Source organism: Tamandua tetradactyla, chromosome 21 (assembly GCF_023851605.1).
Source record: "Tamandua tetradactyla isolate mTamTet1 chromosome 21, mTamTet1.pri, whole genome shotgun sequence".
NCBI classification, from domain to species: domain Eukaryota; kingdom Metazoa; phylum Chordata; class Mammalia; order Pilosa; family Myrmecophagidae; genus Tamandua; species Tamandua tetradactyla.
In genome coordinates, this window is record NC_135347.1 from 6,460,124 (window position 1) to 6,479,281 (window position 19,158).

General features: G+C 39.1%; 1 protein-coding gene across 1 annotated transcript; it reads right to left on the minus strand.

Moving 5' to 3' along the window:
- Window positions 1-7,562: 7,562 nt before the first annotated feature.
- On the minus strand, window positions 7,563-8,473 carry FTMT (ferritin mitochondrial). Its single transcript, XM_077138673.1, has one exon. The coding sequence runs from the start codon at window positions 8,380-8,382 to the stop codon at window positions 7,705-7,707; it is 678 nt and encodes a 225-aa protein (XP_076994788.1). The 5' UTR covers window positions 8,383-8,473; the 3' UTR covers window positions 7,563-7,704.
- Between the last annotated feature and the right edge of the window lie 10,685 nt (window positions 8,474-19,158).

Sequence of the window (19,158 nt, forward strand, 5' to 3'; positions counted from 1 at the left end):
TAATCACAGAATGTATGTAAGAAAATGACAGCCTTAGTATGATGATGGGTGTGATTTTTAGTATTATAATAAGATATAGGTGACTTATAGGTTCAAGTCTAATCTACTGTGCATGTCAGGAGGGCCCATGTTGATTAGCTCTAGCTTTGGTTATTAAGATAACTTTGGACTTGGAGTGGATTAGTTCTGGACTGGCCCAAGGGTCTTCATTAATAAACATTAGGGGCTGTCTTTAGTGATTACAAGTCTGCAAAGTCTAAAAAATGGATAAAATGGGTACAAGTGAGGGTCAGTCACAAGGGTTTTACAATCACAAGGGCACAAGATAAAGGCTATACAATCATGATCAGAGATCAAGGCAGTTGGATTACAGTTCAAAGATTTCAGGTATTTCCCTCTGTCAACTCCAAAAAAGCAAAAAAGCATATCTATATAATGATTCAGCAACCGTCGTCACCCCTTACATTCTAATTTCTCTGTTACAGAAGGTAGAGTTCAAATTCTTAGAAAGTTAAGTAAATTTTATTGGCTTCAAGAATTGGGGTAGGGGGTGGGCCACGGTGGCTCAGCAGGCAAGAATGCTTGCCTGCCCTGCGAGGACCCAGTTTCGATTCCTGGTGCCTGCCCATGTAAAAAAAAGAATTGGGGTAGGGGCAAAGTTTTGGTAAAAAATTTATTCATAGACCTCCTACCCCCAAATACATAAATGTATACATAAAATCTCTTATTCTTGGAGGTTTGTGCATGCAGATTAAGTGCTTCTTCAAGGAACTTCTACCTTTTTAAATCAACTGAAGAAACCTTGATTAGCAATTGGTGTGAAAGGTGAAGCTTTTTAAGAGCTGCTTGTGTTGGGGAAATGGGCTATATTTATCTGAAAGTCTGAAGGCCTTGAATCTTGGCATTACTGGGTGTTTATGTATAGGACTAGTACAATCTATCATGATATTTATGAGATTTAAGTAATTTGTTTCTGTATACTAGGTTTTTGTTTAGAAGTTTAGACTCCATTTGACTCAATTCCAAGTGCATGCTTTTCATTTGTGAAAACTCAAGTCATTTTTTTAAACAAAACATAGGGTAATGACTTATTTTCCATCTGTAAAATAACTTCATGTAGTTATTTTTATAATGATATCTGACAAATAAAATTAAGTATATTTAATGACTATAATCAATTAAAATATAGAAAGTTATTTCTCAACAGATGAATTCATTTGCTACTCTATTTAGAAATTTGAGCTGAGCCACTGCTTATCTCTCCTGTGCCTGCTGGTTTAGGAGAACTGTCCTCCCAAGGCATATCTAGCTCTTTAGCTCATGTGCTTCATTCTCTCTTGGAATGTTGTTCTGTCACTTGCCTCTCAAGTCTTTCCATGTACATGTACAGCCATTTCCAACCCTCTTGCTCTTTCAATTACTTAAAAAGCAACACAACAACAAGCTTCTCAAAAGAGAATTCTGTATTCTTTACTTTGTGAATTCTGCTTTCTCTCTCAACCATTCCTACAGCCATTATTCTGAAGGTCATAATGAATTCTTTCTTGCCATCTCTGACGGCCTTTCAGTCATAACCTCGTTAAGCTCCACAGCATTCGATGGAAACTCTCTTCTCTCATGGTTTCCAAGACCTGATTTTGTTGTTGCCATTTTTGGTTCCTTTTCTATATCCTTTTTAGGCTTCCTTATCTAATATCCTCTAATATTAGAGCATCCCAAATCTTCCAAGTTTCTGTATTTGGGCCACTCTCCTCTGTTTCTTTTTTACTCTGCTCTCTTCTTTGTTAGTTTTAGCCTCTTCCAGTTCTACTTATGTCTGTATAGATAACCTCCAGATTTACTTCTCTGATCCTAACTTTTTGAAATATCCAGACCAGAACTTCCATATTCTGCTGGGATATGTCTATTTATTCACTCACACACTCATTCATTCATTTATGTTCATTGAGAATCTACTAAGAGACTCATACTACTCTAGAGCTCTGCAGACAGTAAATAAACAAAACGAAGTCTCCACAGAGCTTACATTCTAGTGAGAGAAGAAGAAAATCTAAGCAAAAAAGTCTGTCAGTTTGTGGTAAGTGCTACAGAGAAAAATAAATGAAGTAAGAGGATAGAGAGTAGAGAAATAAATGAAGTAAGAGGATAGAGAGTGGTAACAAGTGCCTCCTTGGCTTGTTATGACTTATTTCCCCCTTCATGGGAATGAAGGAATGCTTGACCTGTCATTGATCTTCCATGTACAGGCAGTATCAGGTGCCTAGAGCATGGACGGTGCACAGAGCTGATACAGAAAGAAACAGGTACAGGGCAAAGATAGCCACATGAATTAGATATAGAGAACCAGTCTTGTGACCACAAAGATAAGGGCCTCTGTACAAAGACAATGGGAAAGAACATTAAGAAATGTTATGCCCATTCCACCAATTAGCTCCCAAGTCGTGTGATTTATTACACCTCTGGCATTGTGCTTTCTTTGTTCTCTTTCTATATATATACTGCTGCATGTCCCCATTTGAATAGTGGAGTGTTACTTTGGGTCCAGCTGCAGCCCTGGACCATGTCTCCTGTATGCAAGTTTCCCTAAATAAACATTTGTATGATTCGACTATGTCTTCCTGAGGTTTTAGGCTCCAGAGTAATGGCAGGAACATGCTGGGACTGAAAGCTTGGTTTCTACTGCAGCACAAGTGTGAAATGTAATAATGCAGGGGGAAAAAATGTGGGCTGTTCCAGAAGGCCAATGAAGAGAGTTGTAAGAAAGTGATAAGACTCAGAATCTATTTTTAAAGAAGGTGATAGGATTTGCTGAAAGATCAGAGTAAGGTATGAGAAGATAAAAAAAGATGTAGTCAAGAATAGCTCAGCCTTAGAAACTGGTGGAATGGAGTTTCCATTTATTATGGGGTAAAAGACCTGGGTTGAACAGGTCTAGGGAGAGGGGGTGATACAATGAGTAGAATTTTAAACACGTTAACTATGAGATGTCCATTAGACATCTTAGGGGAAACAGCAATTAAGCATTTAGATATGCAAGTCTGGGGGCTCAGAGAAAAGTGCTAGCAAACTATATAAATTTGTCTATAATATATGGTATTTAAGTAAAAGTCAATGGTCTGGATGATATCTTTAGGGAGCAAATATAGAAAAGAAGAAGAGAGGTCTCCACATGAAGACTGAATTCTGGGTCACTCCAATGTTGAAAGATGAAGGGAAGTTGGAAAAGGAGCCTTCAATATAGAAGCCAGTGGGAAAGGAGAAGGGTCGGGAAAGACGGGTGCCCTTCAGGAAAACAGAAATGTTTCAAGAAAGAACTGACAAAACCTGCTAGTTGGTTGAGTTAAGAGTGTGCTGGTTTAAATCTAGTATGTACCCAAGAAAAGCCATGTTTTAATCCTGATCCAGTTTTTTAGGAGCAGCTGTTTCTTTTCATCCTGATTCAGTAATGTAGGTTGGAATCTTTTGCTTAGCTTTTCTCCATGGAGATGTGCCACACCCAATTGTGGGTATTAACTTTGATTAACTGGAGACGTGACTCCACCCATTCCAGGTGGGTCTTGATAAGCTTACTGGAATCCTTTAAAAGAGGAAACATTTTGGAGAGAGAGCCAGAAATGCTAGAAGCCTCAAAGCCCACAGAAACTTCACAGCAGAGCTGACACAGTGGTCAACACATGGAGAGAACAGAGATACAGATGTTTAGAGATGCTTGGAGCCCAACAGACATTGCCATGAGATGTTAAGCAGCCAGGAGAGAGCCAAGAGAAGCCAAGAGATGAAAGCTAGCCCTGGAAAATCAAAGTGAGGAACCCCAAAAGGAACAGATGCTGAAAGCACAGAACCCAGGAGCAAGGGACTAGCAAGGGATCAGTAAACACCTGAAGGGAATGTGAGTCCAAAGTTGGCTTTTTTTTTTTAATATGAGGAGAAATAACACATTTCATTTTCATGGGAATCATCTGATAAAACTGATGATTTAAGAGAAACAGAGGATAATTGTAGGTGTGATGTTTGTGTCCCTGTGTATGGGAGTGAGAGAGACTGGGGGTTCAGGACGCAGTGAGAGGTTGGCCTTAGGAGTCGGTCTGAATGTGTCAGAACAGAAAGGCTAGGATGTGAATTCAGATATAAGTATCTGATTTAAGGAGCGGAAAGAGTGAAGTTCTCTTGTAATTGTTTCTCATGTTACTATCAAGAGGGTTACCAACAAACAGTGGGGTGAAGGAGAATATTTAGAGTTTTGAGGAAAAAGGAGAATGAGTAAAATGATTATTTAGGGTATTGGATTTTTTGGTTTTTTTTTTTTTGGGGGGGGGGGTTGACGGTCTGGGAATCGAACCCGGGTCTCCCACATGAAAGGTGGGCATTCTAACCACTAAACTACCCGTGCCCCCTTTTTGGTTTTTTTTTTTTGTATGCTGTCTGGCAGGATCATGTTTCTTTCTTTTCCTGTGTGTGAGTATCCCATTATTGCAGACCTTTTGCGGAATTTTTGTTCGTTTCTTTTTGTTGTTGTTGTTTGTTTTTTGGGAAGGTGCATGGGCTGGGACTCGAACCTGGGTGCCTGCATGGCGGGTGAGAATTCTACCACTGAGCTACCCTCGCACCCCCTGAGGGTATTGGATTTTGAAACAGAATAAGGTATATCACTACCTAGGATGTGAATACAGAAATACACACGCAACCAAAACGAAAGTTTCAGGAGGTAATACCTTTACTTCATGTGTCATGCTCTGATGATTTCAATTTAGTTTTATTCTATTGACAAAGAGGTGATAGTGGCTCACTAAATAATTTCATGATACATTAATGGACTACAAAATGCAGTTTGAAAAACTCATATGGAAGAAATGAAGAGGAAATTCTTTACAGAAATGTAGTAGGATTCTTAAGGAGAAAAATAGGTCCACTTCAGGATAGAATTTAAAATGATATTGATCAGCATAATCAAAACCAAAATCATTATGCAGTTATTCCTCCTGCTGAGATCCCTATTTATTTTCAAATCTCCTATTCTCCAGTTCCATAACTCCCTCCCTAATTAGTTGCAAAATTTAAAAGAAGCTCCTCTAAACCCTCACTACCATCTTATTTCTATTACCACTAGTTTTACCATAATTCAAGCCTTTATTGTCTTTTTATATTTTTACTCTTTTTCCTTATGAGAATAACATGTTTCAATGATAAAAAATATAAAAACAGACAAGTAATTCAAGAAAATACATATTAACCACAATCTCACTATGTGAGTTAGTAAATGTGTTTCTAGTCTTTTTACATGCAATACAGGGTCATAATGTAATCTTGTAGTACACATGTTTTTACGATAACATATTGTGATTTTTCATGTTTGACAAAATCATATTTAATACTTGCACGGTGTTCCACTGTATGAATGCAAAGTATTTCAATTTAAGCTATTTTGTTGAATTTCTGGCAGATATGCTCATATACCTCTCAGATCTAGGACTTCAGGGAATGTAATTTGCCAAGGGCCCTCCCTACCCCACCCCATCCCCCACCCCAGTGGCTCTTCTCTGAAATCAGTTCATTACTTAGTTTGCTCTAAGGCCTTGCTTCCTAAGGATTGCTCCCGAAAGATACTTAGACCCATTTCTGAGACACTTGGGATTCCCTCTGACAAGTGATTTTGGAGGCTTCCCTGACAGTCTTGCAGAAATTTCCTTAGAATTATATGCACAACTTTCCTTCCTTTCTTCCCTGGGGACAGCCTGGGATCTGAAGACTCTGCCTGCCTCTTTTTTTGCAGCTCCTTCCCCATTGCCTCTCTGAGGCATTTTCATTTCTGTTTCTACTAATGAATTCCTTGCACACTTTTATATCCCATTTTTGACATGTGCATCTCAGAGGACCCAAACAACACAGACATTTAGGTTGTTTACAAATTTTTATTCTGTGCAACCAGAGTAAGCTTCAGATTGCTTAATTCAGCATAACATTCTGCTAAGAATGAAGGCATTGCCAGTAAGTTGCTAGTTTACAGTCCTAAGGCTGAGAAAATGTCCCAATTAAAGGAAGTCTATAGAAATGTCCAATCAAAGGCATCCAGGGAAAGATACCTTGGTTCAAGAAGGCCAATGAAGTTTAGGGTTTCTCTCTCAAGTGAAAGGGCACATGGCGAATACGGCATCATCTGCTAACTTTCTTTCCTGGCTTCCAGTTTCATGAAGCTCTCCAGGAGGCGTTTTCCTTCTTCATCTCCAAAGGTCTCTGGCTGGTGGACTCTCTGCTTTGTGGTGCTGCAGCATTCTCTGCTCCGCGGTGCTGCAGCATTCTCTGCTCCGCGGTGCTGCAGCATTCTTTGCCCTCTCTGAATCTCCCATTCTCCAAAATGCTTCCTCTTTTACAGGACTCCAGTAAACCAATCAAGACCCACCCAAATGGGTGGAGACATGTTGTCACCTAATCCAGTTTAACAATCACTCTTGACTAAATCACATCATCCAGAGAGATGATCTGATTACAGTTTCAAACATACAGTATTGAATAGGGATTATTCTACCTTTATGAAATGGGATTTTGATTAAAACCTGGCTTTTCTAGGGGGCATACATCCTTTCAAACCAGCACACCAATGCCCACTGTATTAAGTTCAAACCTCGCCTCACTACAACTCCTGTCCATCTTTCCACACACCGTCCAGCACCCTTGTCCAGCCCAATGCCTGCTCAACAAATAATCTCCCACTTATGTCATCCTCATCATGTCTAAAGAAAACATTTGTCCAGCTGGATGTCCTTTTCATTCTGGATCCCTTCTTGACCTTCAACCCCATGATCTTTCCCCTCCATTTTAAAGGCAACAGAAGGATGTTTTCTGTAGTGTATTCATTCATTCTCGCCTGTTAAAAGGGAGGCTATATAGTCCAGCAGTGAAGTGTGTGGATTGTTATATCATCATTGGAAAAAAAAAGCCATATTGAATATGTTTGGGTAACATTGATCCATGTGAAAATAAGCCATGTTTTTTTGTTTGTTTTTTTAAATGCTAGACCTTCCAGAACCCTTATAATGTACATCATCATGGCTTTTCAGGGCCAGAATTTATACCTTATGTAGCTTGTCCTGAAAGTATTTGATCACAAAATCTTTTTAAAAACAATCATCTCTAGACATTACTACTTCTTGGAGCACACTCTGGGAAAGGATGCAAACTGTCATGGAATTTTGCAGGAATAATTTTTACAGAACTATGTGCATACTTCATCTTGCTAAATTATCTGTATATTTACCTTATATTTATATATAATATAATATAAAATGTATATTTACTTTATATATTTTATCACTTCAGCCTTGAACATAAGGTCTTGAAAAAAATAGGCATGTGAATTGAAACTTTAACTTTTGGAATTGCAATGTAGAATCGTGGTCAGGAAAAATATTTGGTAACCAGAGAAAGCCAGTTTGCATCTACTTTTCCATAGGTTTCTGCAACCCTTTCACATCACAGCATCCTAGGCACCCTTACAGGCTGGGAAAATAAGTATATTGACGCTGGGCAAAAAGCCCATGTTAACATGGGGCTAAACACATTTTCTGTATACGTCATTTTATTGGAGGGACAGTATAACAGGAGTAGGGTATAAAGGTGGGGGTTTCAGGTCAGTGTATTTAAAGGACAAGGAGACGGCCGACGCCAGGTCCTGGTCCCCACTGGGCAATGTGGAAGGCAGCCTGCGGCTTAGTTCCGCACGTTTTCATCTCCGAGGGTGTGTTTGTCAAAAAGGTACTCGGCCAGGCCAGAATCCGGGGCCCCCATCTTAGCTAAGGTGTGTACGTGGTCACCCAGCTCTTTGATAGACTTCACCTGCTCATTCAGGAAGTGGGTTTCCAGGAAGTCACACAAGTGGGGATCGCCTTTGTCCGAGGCCAGAGCGTGCAAGTCCAGCAACGACTGGTTCACGTTTTTCTCCAAGACCAGCGCACACTCCATCGCGTGGAGACCGCTCTGCCAGTCGTCCTGGTCCGGCTTCTTAATGTCCTGCAGGCGGATCCGGCCTCCCCGCTGGTTCTGCAGCAGCATCAGCTTCTCCGCGTGCTCCGTCTCCTCCCGAGACAGGCGAAGGAAATACCTGGCGAAGTTGTTCATGGCCACGTCGGCCCGGGAGAAGTAATAGGCCATGGACAAGTACACGTAGGACGCGCGGAGCTCCAGGTTGATCTGGCGGTTGACAGCGGCCTCGGAGTCCGGGTGGAAGTTCTGGCGCAGCCTGGAGGGGGCGGCGGCCGGCCCGACCGGGGGCCGGGGAAGGGCGGCGGCCAGCGCGCGGTGGGGGACGGGGAGGCGGGGACCCCAGGGGCTCAGGGACACCAGCGAGGCGCTCACATGCTTGGAGAAGGACAAGAGACAGGACAGCATGGCTCCACCGCTCAGGGCAAAGTGCGGCGGGGCCGGTGCTCCCCGGGCGCCCCGCGGAGTCGGAGGGGGTCCCTTGGCAACCGGCGGCTGCGTCACACGCCCGGTCCCTCCACGCGGGGCGCCGGCCGCGGTTGTGACGGGCCCCCCGCCCAGGCGTCTCTGCAGCCCGATGCGGCTGCCGGAAAGTCACTGAGCTCCCTGGAGCCGGACGGCTCGCCCGGTCGTTAACTCGAGATGTCTGCTCTAGGGAGTTTGTGATTTATTATTTTCACCGGGGTTAAAAATGCTGGCAGGAGGGTGGTCACCGTGACTTGCAAAAAAGGAAAGACCCAACCGTGCTTGACCTTTTTCTATCAAAAGACCAAAGGCGTGGGGGGAAGGCAAAGGAGGAAAAGATAATGAAGAAGTCACCGTTTATTTATCTGTGAATGTACAGCACCACGTCCAAAAATGTATTTTTCATACTTGGATTTCTTGGTTATTTTTAGCAAATGGAACTGTGGATATAATTGCCAGTAGTAATTCTCTGTGGCAACACGATGCTTTCTTTTGAAACACACATCTGTTTTATTTTTATTTATTTATTTTATTTTGTTGGCATGGGCAGTCTCCAGGACTCGAGCCCGGGTATACAACATACATATATTTTATTTTTAAACATAAATTTTGTCTTTATTTTAAAGAAATCAAGATTTCTTTAAACAGCTCTAGCTTGATCTTACTTTCTGGTCTTTTAGTTTAGAGATGCATATCTTTTAAGAGGGCAGCAAGTAAAAAATTGAACTTAGAAAAACATTTAGTCTTAAAAGAAAAACAATGATTATAGGAAGTTGAGAAAATGCAGAAGTTCTCACAGAAGAAAATTCAAAATATCCTAAATTTTTCCTCGACCTAGCAACAACCATTGTCAAAATGTTAATGGTAATGAGCAAAGATTAAAATATATAGACACAAAAGTAAATATATGCATGACTGACAGCTTTTCCTGAGGTATAGTTGCTGATTTACAACTATGTAGTGTATGATTTCACGTGTGTTGGTTTATGTTTACACCTGTAAAACCATCAAGATAAGGAATATATTCATAACCCCAAAGTTTCCTTATGTCCCTTTGTAATTTCCCCTTTTCCCTCTCTTTGCCCCACTCCACCCCAGGCAGAAAACTGATCTGTTTTTCTTCTCCATGTAGATTTTTCTAGATTTTCTAGAATTTCATATAGGTAGAATCATACAAGATGTACTCATTTTTTTGTCAAATTCTTTCACTAGCTTAATTATTTTGCAATCCATTCATGCTGTAGTTTGTGTCAATAGTTCATTCCTTTCATTGCTGGAGAGTATTCCAATGAATAGATATGCTACAATTTGTTTATCCTTTCACCAGTTGATGGACATTTTGTTTGTTTCTAGTTGTTTGCTATTCATATAAAGCTGTTGTGAGCATTCCCATGCAAATCTTTGTATGGACATATGGTTTCATTTCTCTTGAGTTAATAACTTCCATTGGAATGCCTGGATCATAAGGGGGGTAATTGTTTAAACTGTTTTCCAAAATGGTACCATTTTACATTCCTACCAGCAGTGCTTGGGAGTTCCAGTTCCTTTGTATCCTTGTCAGTGCTTGATATTGCCAGTCTTCTTAATTTTACAACAGGTTTTTTTTTTTTGGCATAGGCAGGCACACAGGAATCAAACCTGGGTCTCCCGCATGGCAGGCTGAACTCTGCCTGCTGAGCTACCATGGCCGGCCCTGCCAGTCTTTTTAATTTTAGCCATTCTAATAGGTCTGTATTGGTATTTCATTGTGTTTTTACTTTGCATTTTCTTTATGATTAATGAATTAGGTGTTCAAATCTTTTGCCCATTTATTTTTGGACCGTTTATTTTCTTATGGTTAATATCTGGGTCTCTCATATTACTGCTGGAGCCTACTCATGTCTTCTTTATATTATTTGTATATTATTTTCTCTATATTACTTTCCTATATTTTCTTGGGCAAGTCAGATTACCTTCCTGGATTCCTCTCTTCAGTTTTAATTTAGGATAATATTTACCTCCCTGTGGTGGTTGAGAGGATTAAATAAGATAATGTACACAGAACATTTTTTTCGTAATGTTTGACGCAGAATAAGCACTCAGAAATTTCCTTTAATAGTTTTCATTGGATAATCTGTAATTATGAAAAATCAATTCTTTTATGTTATGCACTTAACCTGTATTATTGCATATGAAAATACCTGTGCAATAAGAACAAATTACAAAGCACGTTTACATGTATTTTATTGTTACTCTCATGTATGAGTATTGAGGTAGAAGTTCTTTTATTATATAGAAATGCAAAACTTGTAGTGCTTTAGTAATCTCCCTGCTCTCAAATGAACTTCTTAAAAAGCACCATAAATAAAGTTGGATGCCTGAAATCTAGTCACACTTAAACTCTCCTAGTAGTATGTGATTGATATTCACTAAGCTCCTGCTCACTAATTTTTACTTCTCTGTACCCATCTTTGCTTTTAATTTCCCTAGACTTTTACTACTGCTGAAATGTAGTCCCCTAAAGACAGGTTATGAAAATGATTCCTTTGAGTGGTATTAAATGCCAACTGCTGCTGGTAGTGTTTAGGAAAAATGATGCTCTTTATATAAATGTTTATCCCCAAAGTAATAAAATGTATAGATAGAAAGCAAATGTGATACATGAAATGCAGTGTGAAAATGCCATAAAACACAATGCATATTAAAATGTCACATTCTAATGTGTCAAGATGTTTCTTCTTTCCATTATGAAGTTTGTCATATATTTTGCCAGACTTTGAAAATGCAAGGCTCTAGTAGGTGTTATTTTTTTATCTTATGAGCATTTTGATTTCTAGCTATCATAGTAAAATTAAAGCTCTTCTACCAAAAATACAAACTGAGATGTCTACTTCACGAATCACCCCTTCCCCAGTTTTAATGGCTACTCTTCTTTCATGAACATCCCTCCACACTTTCTGCTTTTACACCTTCCTCTCCTCTCCATCTTGTAGTCATCCTTCTAACCTTCTTCTCTTCTTTCATGAAATCCATCTCATCTTTTAAGGTCCCATTGGAATATGTTGCCTTCTTTATGAGGTCATATATAACCATGTTTAGAATTAATTATTACTTTTTTTTTGTTTTCAAAGTGCCTTGTTTATCTTGGGAGCGTATCATAGTCTTTGTATGTTCATGTTTCTAGGGAAGTTAGGGACACAATTTCCATCTCTCAGCCTTTGCCTACACTCTCATTTCCCTCTCGTGTTTGGTTATGTGCAGGTGTTTGGTATATTTTCATTTGTACTTGTTTGCGTGTAGATGTTTGATATGTTTCTATTTTTCAAGAGAACACAGGAAGCTAGGGAGATGTTGAGTCTTAACCAGCCCCAGCTGTTTCCAGAGCAGAATTCGCTCATTGGCAGGGCCCCCTTCCCCTGGAGTGTATAAAAGCGCAGAACTTTGGCAGTGCAGGTGTCCCTCATCTCCAGTGTGAAGCAAGGTGTTCAGAGCTGCTGACTGTAATGTGGGCATTTGGCCTCTCTGGGGACTGGCTGTGCTGAGATCTCTTCCCCTGTTCTTTCAGACTCTGTGCTGTGTAAGTAATAAAGCAGTTACTTGCTGAAAATCTCTATTATGCCTAAGCCTGTGTTCCCACAACACATTCTGTAGCAACTTACTCCAGCAATGTGGGTGTGTGTGTGTGTTTTGAAAGATGAAGTCTATATTTCATTCATTTTTATACCCAGGCTTAAAACAGTGCTTGAGCCTTAGTAAAAAGTAAACACAGTTAAATTTTTTTCAAATGCCCAAATGAATGGGGATAGATTTTTTTCATATAGCATACCATATTAGCCTAATGCACGTTTAGAAAGTATATCAGGAAATGCCTTCTTTAAATTTAATTATTTGAAGCTATTCAAAAACTTTTGTCCTTTGGAATTTTCAGTCTCCACAGGAATAACAATATCTAATCTTTATTCCTTTATAGAGGTATTGCATATTTATTATAGATATGAAATGCTTTACCTATTGGACATTAAAGAACTACGTGAATGATGATTGTAATTCAGTAATCCATTCTTTGATGTATACAAATCGTGTTTTGTCATAGTATTTTCCTTAAAGGATTTGATTTTAAATATGGAACATATTTTAGAATTTACCTACCTTAGGAAAATATTTAAAGAACATTCTACTTTTAAAACAGTAGATGAGATCAGAATCATAAATATGTGGAAAGGAAAAGATGAAAAGTAATACTGCCCTTTTTTATACATGCGTTTGTAATGATGCATGTGTAAAATGATGCATTTGTAATGAAGACATTTCTTTCTCCTTTCCTTGTTTCATTTTTTCTCTTTTAGATTCAAAGTTAGTCCATAAGCAACTATTCTTTTTCATTTTTCTAGCATTAGCTGCTGTCATAAGCCTATAATATGACTGAGATATGGTGGAGAGAAATCCATTGATCACAGTGGATTATATACTTGATATTAACGGAGTTGTCTTAGTTTGCCAGGTTGATATGACAAATACCATACAGTAGGTTGGTTTAACAACAGGAATTTATTGGCTCATGGTCTGAAAAGCTAGAATCCAAAAGCAATGTGCCAGTAAGGCCATGCTTTATCCCCAAAGTTTGTAGTGTTCTAGTGCTTGTTCACTGCAATTCTTGGGGTTTCTTGGCTTGGATTTTGGCTTCCCATCACATGCTGAGCTCTCTTTTCTTGGGTCTGCTCTACCAGTTTCTGCTGGCTTCCAGCTTTACCCTTGACCTTCTCTTACTGTGTCTGAATTTCTTCTGCTTATAAAGGTCCTCAGATTAAGGCCCACCCCGATTCAGTTGGGTCATACCTTAAATAAAGATAACACCTTCAAAATGACCTAGTTAGTGGTTCAGTGGTAGAATGCTCACCTTCCATGCGGCAGACCCGGCTTCGAATCCCAGACCATGCACCCAAAAAACAAAACAAGCAAACCAAAAATGCCCTACTTACACATGAGTTCACAGCCACAAGAATACAAATTAAGAGATTAAGAGCATATCTTTCTTTAGGGGTGCATAATTCAACCTAGTACAGGAGTATCTGAGAGTTTTGAAGAGAGAACAAAATGATTGCCTTGGGAAAAGAGAAAAAAACATGTAATGAATATATTGTGATTCTAAGTGTTGTAATTAGGAAGTGGATGGACTTGGCTCTGTGCCTCACAATAGGATCCATTCAAAACTAGGCAGCCTTCTAGGTCACCTCAGAAATGAGCAATAAGAGAAATCCCAAGTACAGTATATATTGCCTTTAAAGCCAAAAAAAGGTTTAGCAAGCTCTGTGCTTCTTTGTTAGGGTCAGAGATATAATGTACAATAATTCCTACTCTACCTTGGGATGCCTCAAACCATTGACTGCCAACACTTTACCAAATATGCTAACCATTGGTTTGTCTCCCACCTTTTTACTTCAGCACCCAGAGTACTTTTATGCTCTCCAGGTCTGATTTACTTAGTAACATGGTGCTCTGGAATAGTTACTTCTCCTAATAACTTAGTAGAGGAAGGTAGTGATAAATATGAACCACAGCCACATTACGAGTTACATCATTCATACAGTGATTGCATGAATATATCTTCCCTGTTTTGTTATGAGTATGTTTGCATTTGTACAAAAGCAAATATTATGGTTTTCTCTTATCATATGACATAAGTTATATGGTTTCCATGTTATAGTATTTAAGTCATAGGATGTGAAGTTTAAGAGTGAATGGATTTGCACCTTGTTCTGGAGAGATGTAGTATGTTTTCAATTGTATGCAAGACAGTAAAGTATTCAGATGTATCCGTTCTCTTTGGAGTTATGACAGAGAACAGGGAAGTCAACATAGCTCTGGGGTAAAACTATGATTATTCACTACTGTCTCTCCTAGGTGAATGTGAACTGTATCAGGTCTTTTCCTGTTGGATGTTGGAAATAATATATACACCAGATCAAAAGCCACATACCATGACTAGAGGCTTAGTTGATCTATTTTAGTAAAGATACCACACTCAGAACAACAGCTGCAATTGGAGCTACTATTTGGATAATCCACTATCCTTCACCATGATTCTTTTGGTTTTGTAGAAAACGGATTGGTGAATTAAAGGGTGATATAGTAGGGTCATCACCCTTGCTTCATTCCAGTATTTGGAAGATATGACATTATTATCTGTCACTTTATCCATGATATCATACTCATTTGGTTTAAGAAATTTGAGTGGGAATTTTCAGGGCCTTCTCCCAGGTCTTCTGTGATAGCTCTTATTCCATGTGTCAAGGAACCAATGTGAGGGTCCCGAGGCCTGCTTACTATATTCATCCCAATTATGCATTTAGGGACTGAGGTGATGACAAATGGGTAAGTCTATGGATGCTTTGAACCCATAATGAGATAACTCTGGGCCAGGACTTCAATTATCACTTGACTGCAATGTGATTTGTGACTTTAAAGTAAGGGTGGGGCCATGATGGTACATTGGGTCTCTGGATATCAGCATCAGCTGGATTCTGCATCCAACAGTCTTCAAAGGTCTAGATACACCTTCTTCTTCAATGTGTGATTATCCAAGAAAATGTTCACAGGTCCCTTTTGGAAAGGAAATTGGGGACTAAAACTGTAATCACTTGTGATAGTGTTTCAGGATCTGTGCTGGTTTGAAAGGATTGTGTACCCTAGAAAAGCCATGTTTTAATCCTGATTTCCTCTTGTGGAGGCAGCTGTTTCTTTCAATCCCTATTCAGTATTATAGGTTGGAAATTTGATTATGTTATCTCCGTGGATATGTGACTCAGCCAATTGTGGGTATTAGCCTTTAAAAAAGGAAGCATTTTGGAGACAGACACAGAGCCATGAGAGAGCCATGAGAACTATGAGAGCCCACATAGCCAGAGACCTTTGCAGATGATGAAAGACATCACCCTTGGGGGAACTTCATGAAGCAAGAAGCCTGGAGAGAAAGCTAGCAGATGCCACCGTGTTTGCCATGTGCCTTTCCAGTTGAAAGAGAAACCCTGAACTTCATCGGCCTTTTTTGAGTGAAGGTAACTTCTTGCTGATGCCTTAATTTGGGCATTTTTATAGACTTACTTTAATTTGGACATTTCCACAGCCTTAGATCTGTAAACTAGCAACTTATTAAATTCCCCTTTTTAAAAGCCATTCCATTTCTGGTATATTGCATTCCAGCAGCTAGCAAACTAGAACCATTTGTTCTAGTTGTACCTCAGAGAGACACAACTTCTCTTCCAATTAATGGGTTCTGAGTTTGGGAATTGGCTCATGTCTGAAAAAATAAGACATCTTTTTTTTTTGCTGTCATCTACTCTGTACCTCTTTGTATTATATTATCTATATCAAGTAATAGCTTATTTGGATGCTCATTTATCTTGCCCCTACTATACTAAAACCATGGTCAATAGACATTTCTATAAGTCTCTGCAGGTCAAGCCCCCAGTGGCCATTTTGATCTTGCCACCATTATGGTGAGTGTTAGGAGGTGAAATGTGTTTCCCCAAAAGATATGTTGAAGTCTTACTCCCTGGTGTCTGTGAATGTGTCCTTACTTAGAAATAGTGTCTTTGCAGTTATAATCAAGTTAAGATGAAATCATACTGAATTAAGGAAGGTCCTAATCCAGTAAGACTGGCATTGTTAAAGAAGAAGAGAAGAATCAGAGGCACAAAGACACAGAGGGAAGATGGTCATATGAAGATGGAGGCAAAGACTGGAGTTGTGCTACCACAAGCCTAGAAACACCTGGAGCCACCAGAAGTTAGGAAGAGGTATGGAAAGATTCTTCCTTAAAACATTCTGAGGGCACATGGCCCTGCTAACAAATTAATTTTAGACATCTAGCCTTTAGAACTGTGAGAGAATAAATTTCTGATATTTTACACAATTGAATTTGTGATAATTTGTTACAGCATATCTAGGACCCTAATACATGTGGTAAGCCCATCTTAACCCTAGTAGTTGTGTTGCTATTTAACCTTTGCTATTCTGAAATCCTGTCATATTTCTTGGTACTAGAGACCTCAGTTCTATAATAGCACTATTTTCAGTCAGCCCTGGACAGTTGCTAATGAGCTTCTGAATAGTACCAGTGATGGCCTCACCATCACCTTCGGCTTTCTTTCTTTAGTAGAGAAGTTGTGGGTTTACAGAACAATCATGCATGAAATACAGGATTCCCATACACCACCTGTTCTAGTTTGCAAGCTGCTAGAATGTGATACACCAAAATGGAATGACTTTTAAAAAGGGGACTTTATTAAGTTGCAAGTTTACATGTTCTAAAGCTGTGAAAATGTCCAAATTAAAGAAAGCCTATAGAAATGTCCAATCTAAAGCATCCATGGAAAGATATATTGGTTTAAGAAGGCTGATGACATTCAGGGTCTCTCTCTCAACTGGAAAGGCCCATGGCAAACATGGTGAAATCTGCTAGCCTTCTCTCCAGGCTTCTTGTTTCATGAAGGAAAAAGGGTCATTTTTCTTCTCTGTCTCCAAAGGTTTCTGGCTGTGTGGGCACTAAAGCTTTTTCCAAAATGGTTGCCTCTTAAAGGGCTCTGGTAAGCAAACCCTACCTTGAATGGTGGAGACACATCTCCATAGAACCCATCTAATCAAAAGTTACCACCCGTGATTGGGTGGGTCACATCTTTATGGAAACAATCAACAAACTTCCACGCAGCAATATTGAATGAGGATAAAAGGACCTGGCTTGTCTGGGGTACATAATAGCTTCAAACCAACATACCACCCTATTATTAACACCTAGCATTGCTATGAAACACTGTTACAATTGATGATAGCACATTTTTATTATTGTATAATTAACTATAATCCATGGTTTACCTTAGGGTTCATTGTTTGTCCATAGACTTTGGTGTTTAATTTTTATTCTATTACCATATATACAACTTCACATTTCTCCTATTAATCATATTTAGATATATATTTCATACTGTAGTTATATTTACCATCACAGCCATTACCAAAACATTTCCATCATTCCAAACAGAAATCTTGTGCATTTTAAGCCTTAACTTCCTATTCCCTAGCATTATCCCATCCCTGGATAAAATATATTCTAGATTCTGACTCTAACAGTTTGCTTATTCTAATTATTTCATATCAGTTAGATCATATAATATTCATCCTTTTGTGTCTGGCTTATGTCAGTCAACATAATGTCATCCAGGTTCATCCATGTTGTCACATGGACTTCATTGCTTTTTACAGCTGAATCATAATCCATTGTGTATATATATATATATATACCATATTTTGGTTATCTCTTCATAAGTTGATGAACACTTGGGTTCATAATGCCACTATGAACATTAATGTGCAAATATCTGAGTCCCTACTTTCAACTATTTATATATATGCCTAGTGGTAGGATGGCCAGGTCGTATGGTAATTCTCTATTTAACTTTCTGAGGAATTGCCAAATGTCTTCCACAGCAGTTGCACCATTTTACATTGCCACCAGTGATGCCTATTCCTCTGTGTCCTCTTCAACATTAGTAAGTTTCCATTTTTCTAAGAGCAGCCATTCTAATGGATATAAAATGGCATCTCCTTGTGGTTTTGATTTACATTTCCCTAATGGAAAATGCTATTGAGCATCTTTTCATGTGCTTTCTGGCCACTTGTATATATCTTCTTTGAAGAGATGCCTATACAAGTCTTTCGCTCATTTTAAATAGGATTGTTTGTCTTCTTGTTAATTTGAAGGATTTCTTTCTATATTCTGGATATTAAACCTTCACCAGATATGTGGTTTCCAAGTATTTTCTCCCATTGTGTAGGTTTCATTTATTTTCAGGATGAAGTCCTTGCACAAAAGTTTTTAATTTTGATGAAGTCCCATTTATCTTTTTTTCTTTTGTTGCTTGTTCTTTGGGTGTGAAGTCTAAGAAAACATTGCCTAACACAAGATCCTGAAGATGCTTTTCGACATTTTCTTCTAAAAATCTGATAGTTCTGGCTTTTGTATTTGGTTCTTTGATCCATTTTGAGTTCATTTGTGTATAGGTTCTGAGGCAAGGGTCCTCCTTTTGCCTGCAAAATGAGATCCAGTTTTCCTCACCCCTGTTCTTTAAGAGATTATTCTTTCCCAATTGAATGATCTTTGCCCACTTGTCAAAAACAGTTGCCTGTGAATGTGAGCATTGGTTTCTGAGCTCTCAGCTTGATTCCATTGGACTTTATGTCTGTCCTTGAGCTCTTTTGATATCTGCGGCTTTTGTAATAACTGTTAAGATATGAAAGTGGCGAGTTCTCCAATTTTGTTCCTCTTTATCAAGATGGCTTTGGCTATTTGGGCCCCCTTACCTTTCCATATAAATTTGATAATTGGCTCTTCTATTTATGCAAAGTAGGTTGTTGGAATTTTGATTGGGATTGTATTGAATCTATAAATTGCTTTTAGTAGTACGCCAGTTTGAAACTGTTGTGTATCCCAGAAAAGCCATGTTCTTTAATCCTGATTCAATATTGTTTGGTGGGCCTTTTGATTGGGTGGTTTCCATGGTGATGTGTCTCCACCCATTCAAGGTGGGGTTCTTACTTGAACCCTTTAAGAGGGAACCATTTTGGTCAAAGCTTCAGAGCCCACACAGCCAGAGAACTTTGGAGATGCAGAAGAAACATGTCCCTGAGGGAAGCCTAATGAAACTAGAAGCTGGGAGAGAATGCTAGTAGACATCACTATGTGTC

Excerpts from the sequence above, each read along its gene's own strand:
- FTMT (XM_077138673.1), bottom strand. The coding sequence starts at position 8,382 with ATGCTGTCCTGTCTCTTGTCCTTCTCCAAGCATGTGAGCGCCTCGCTG.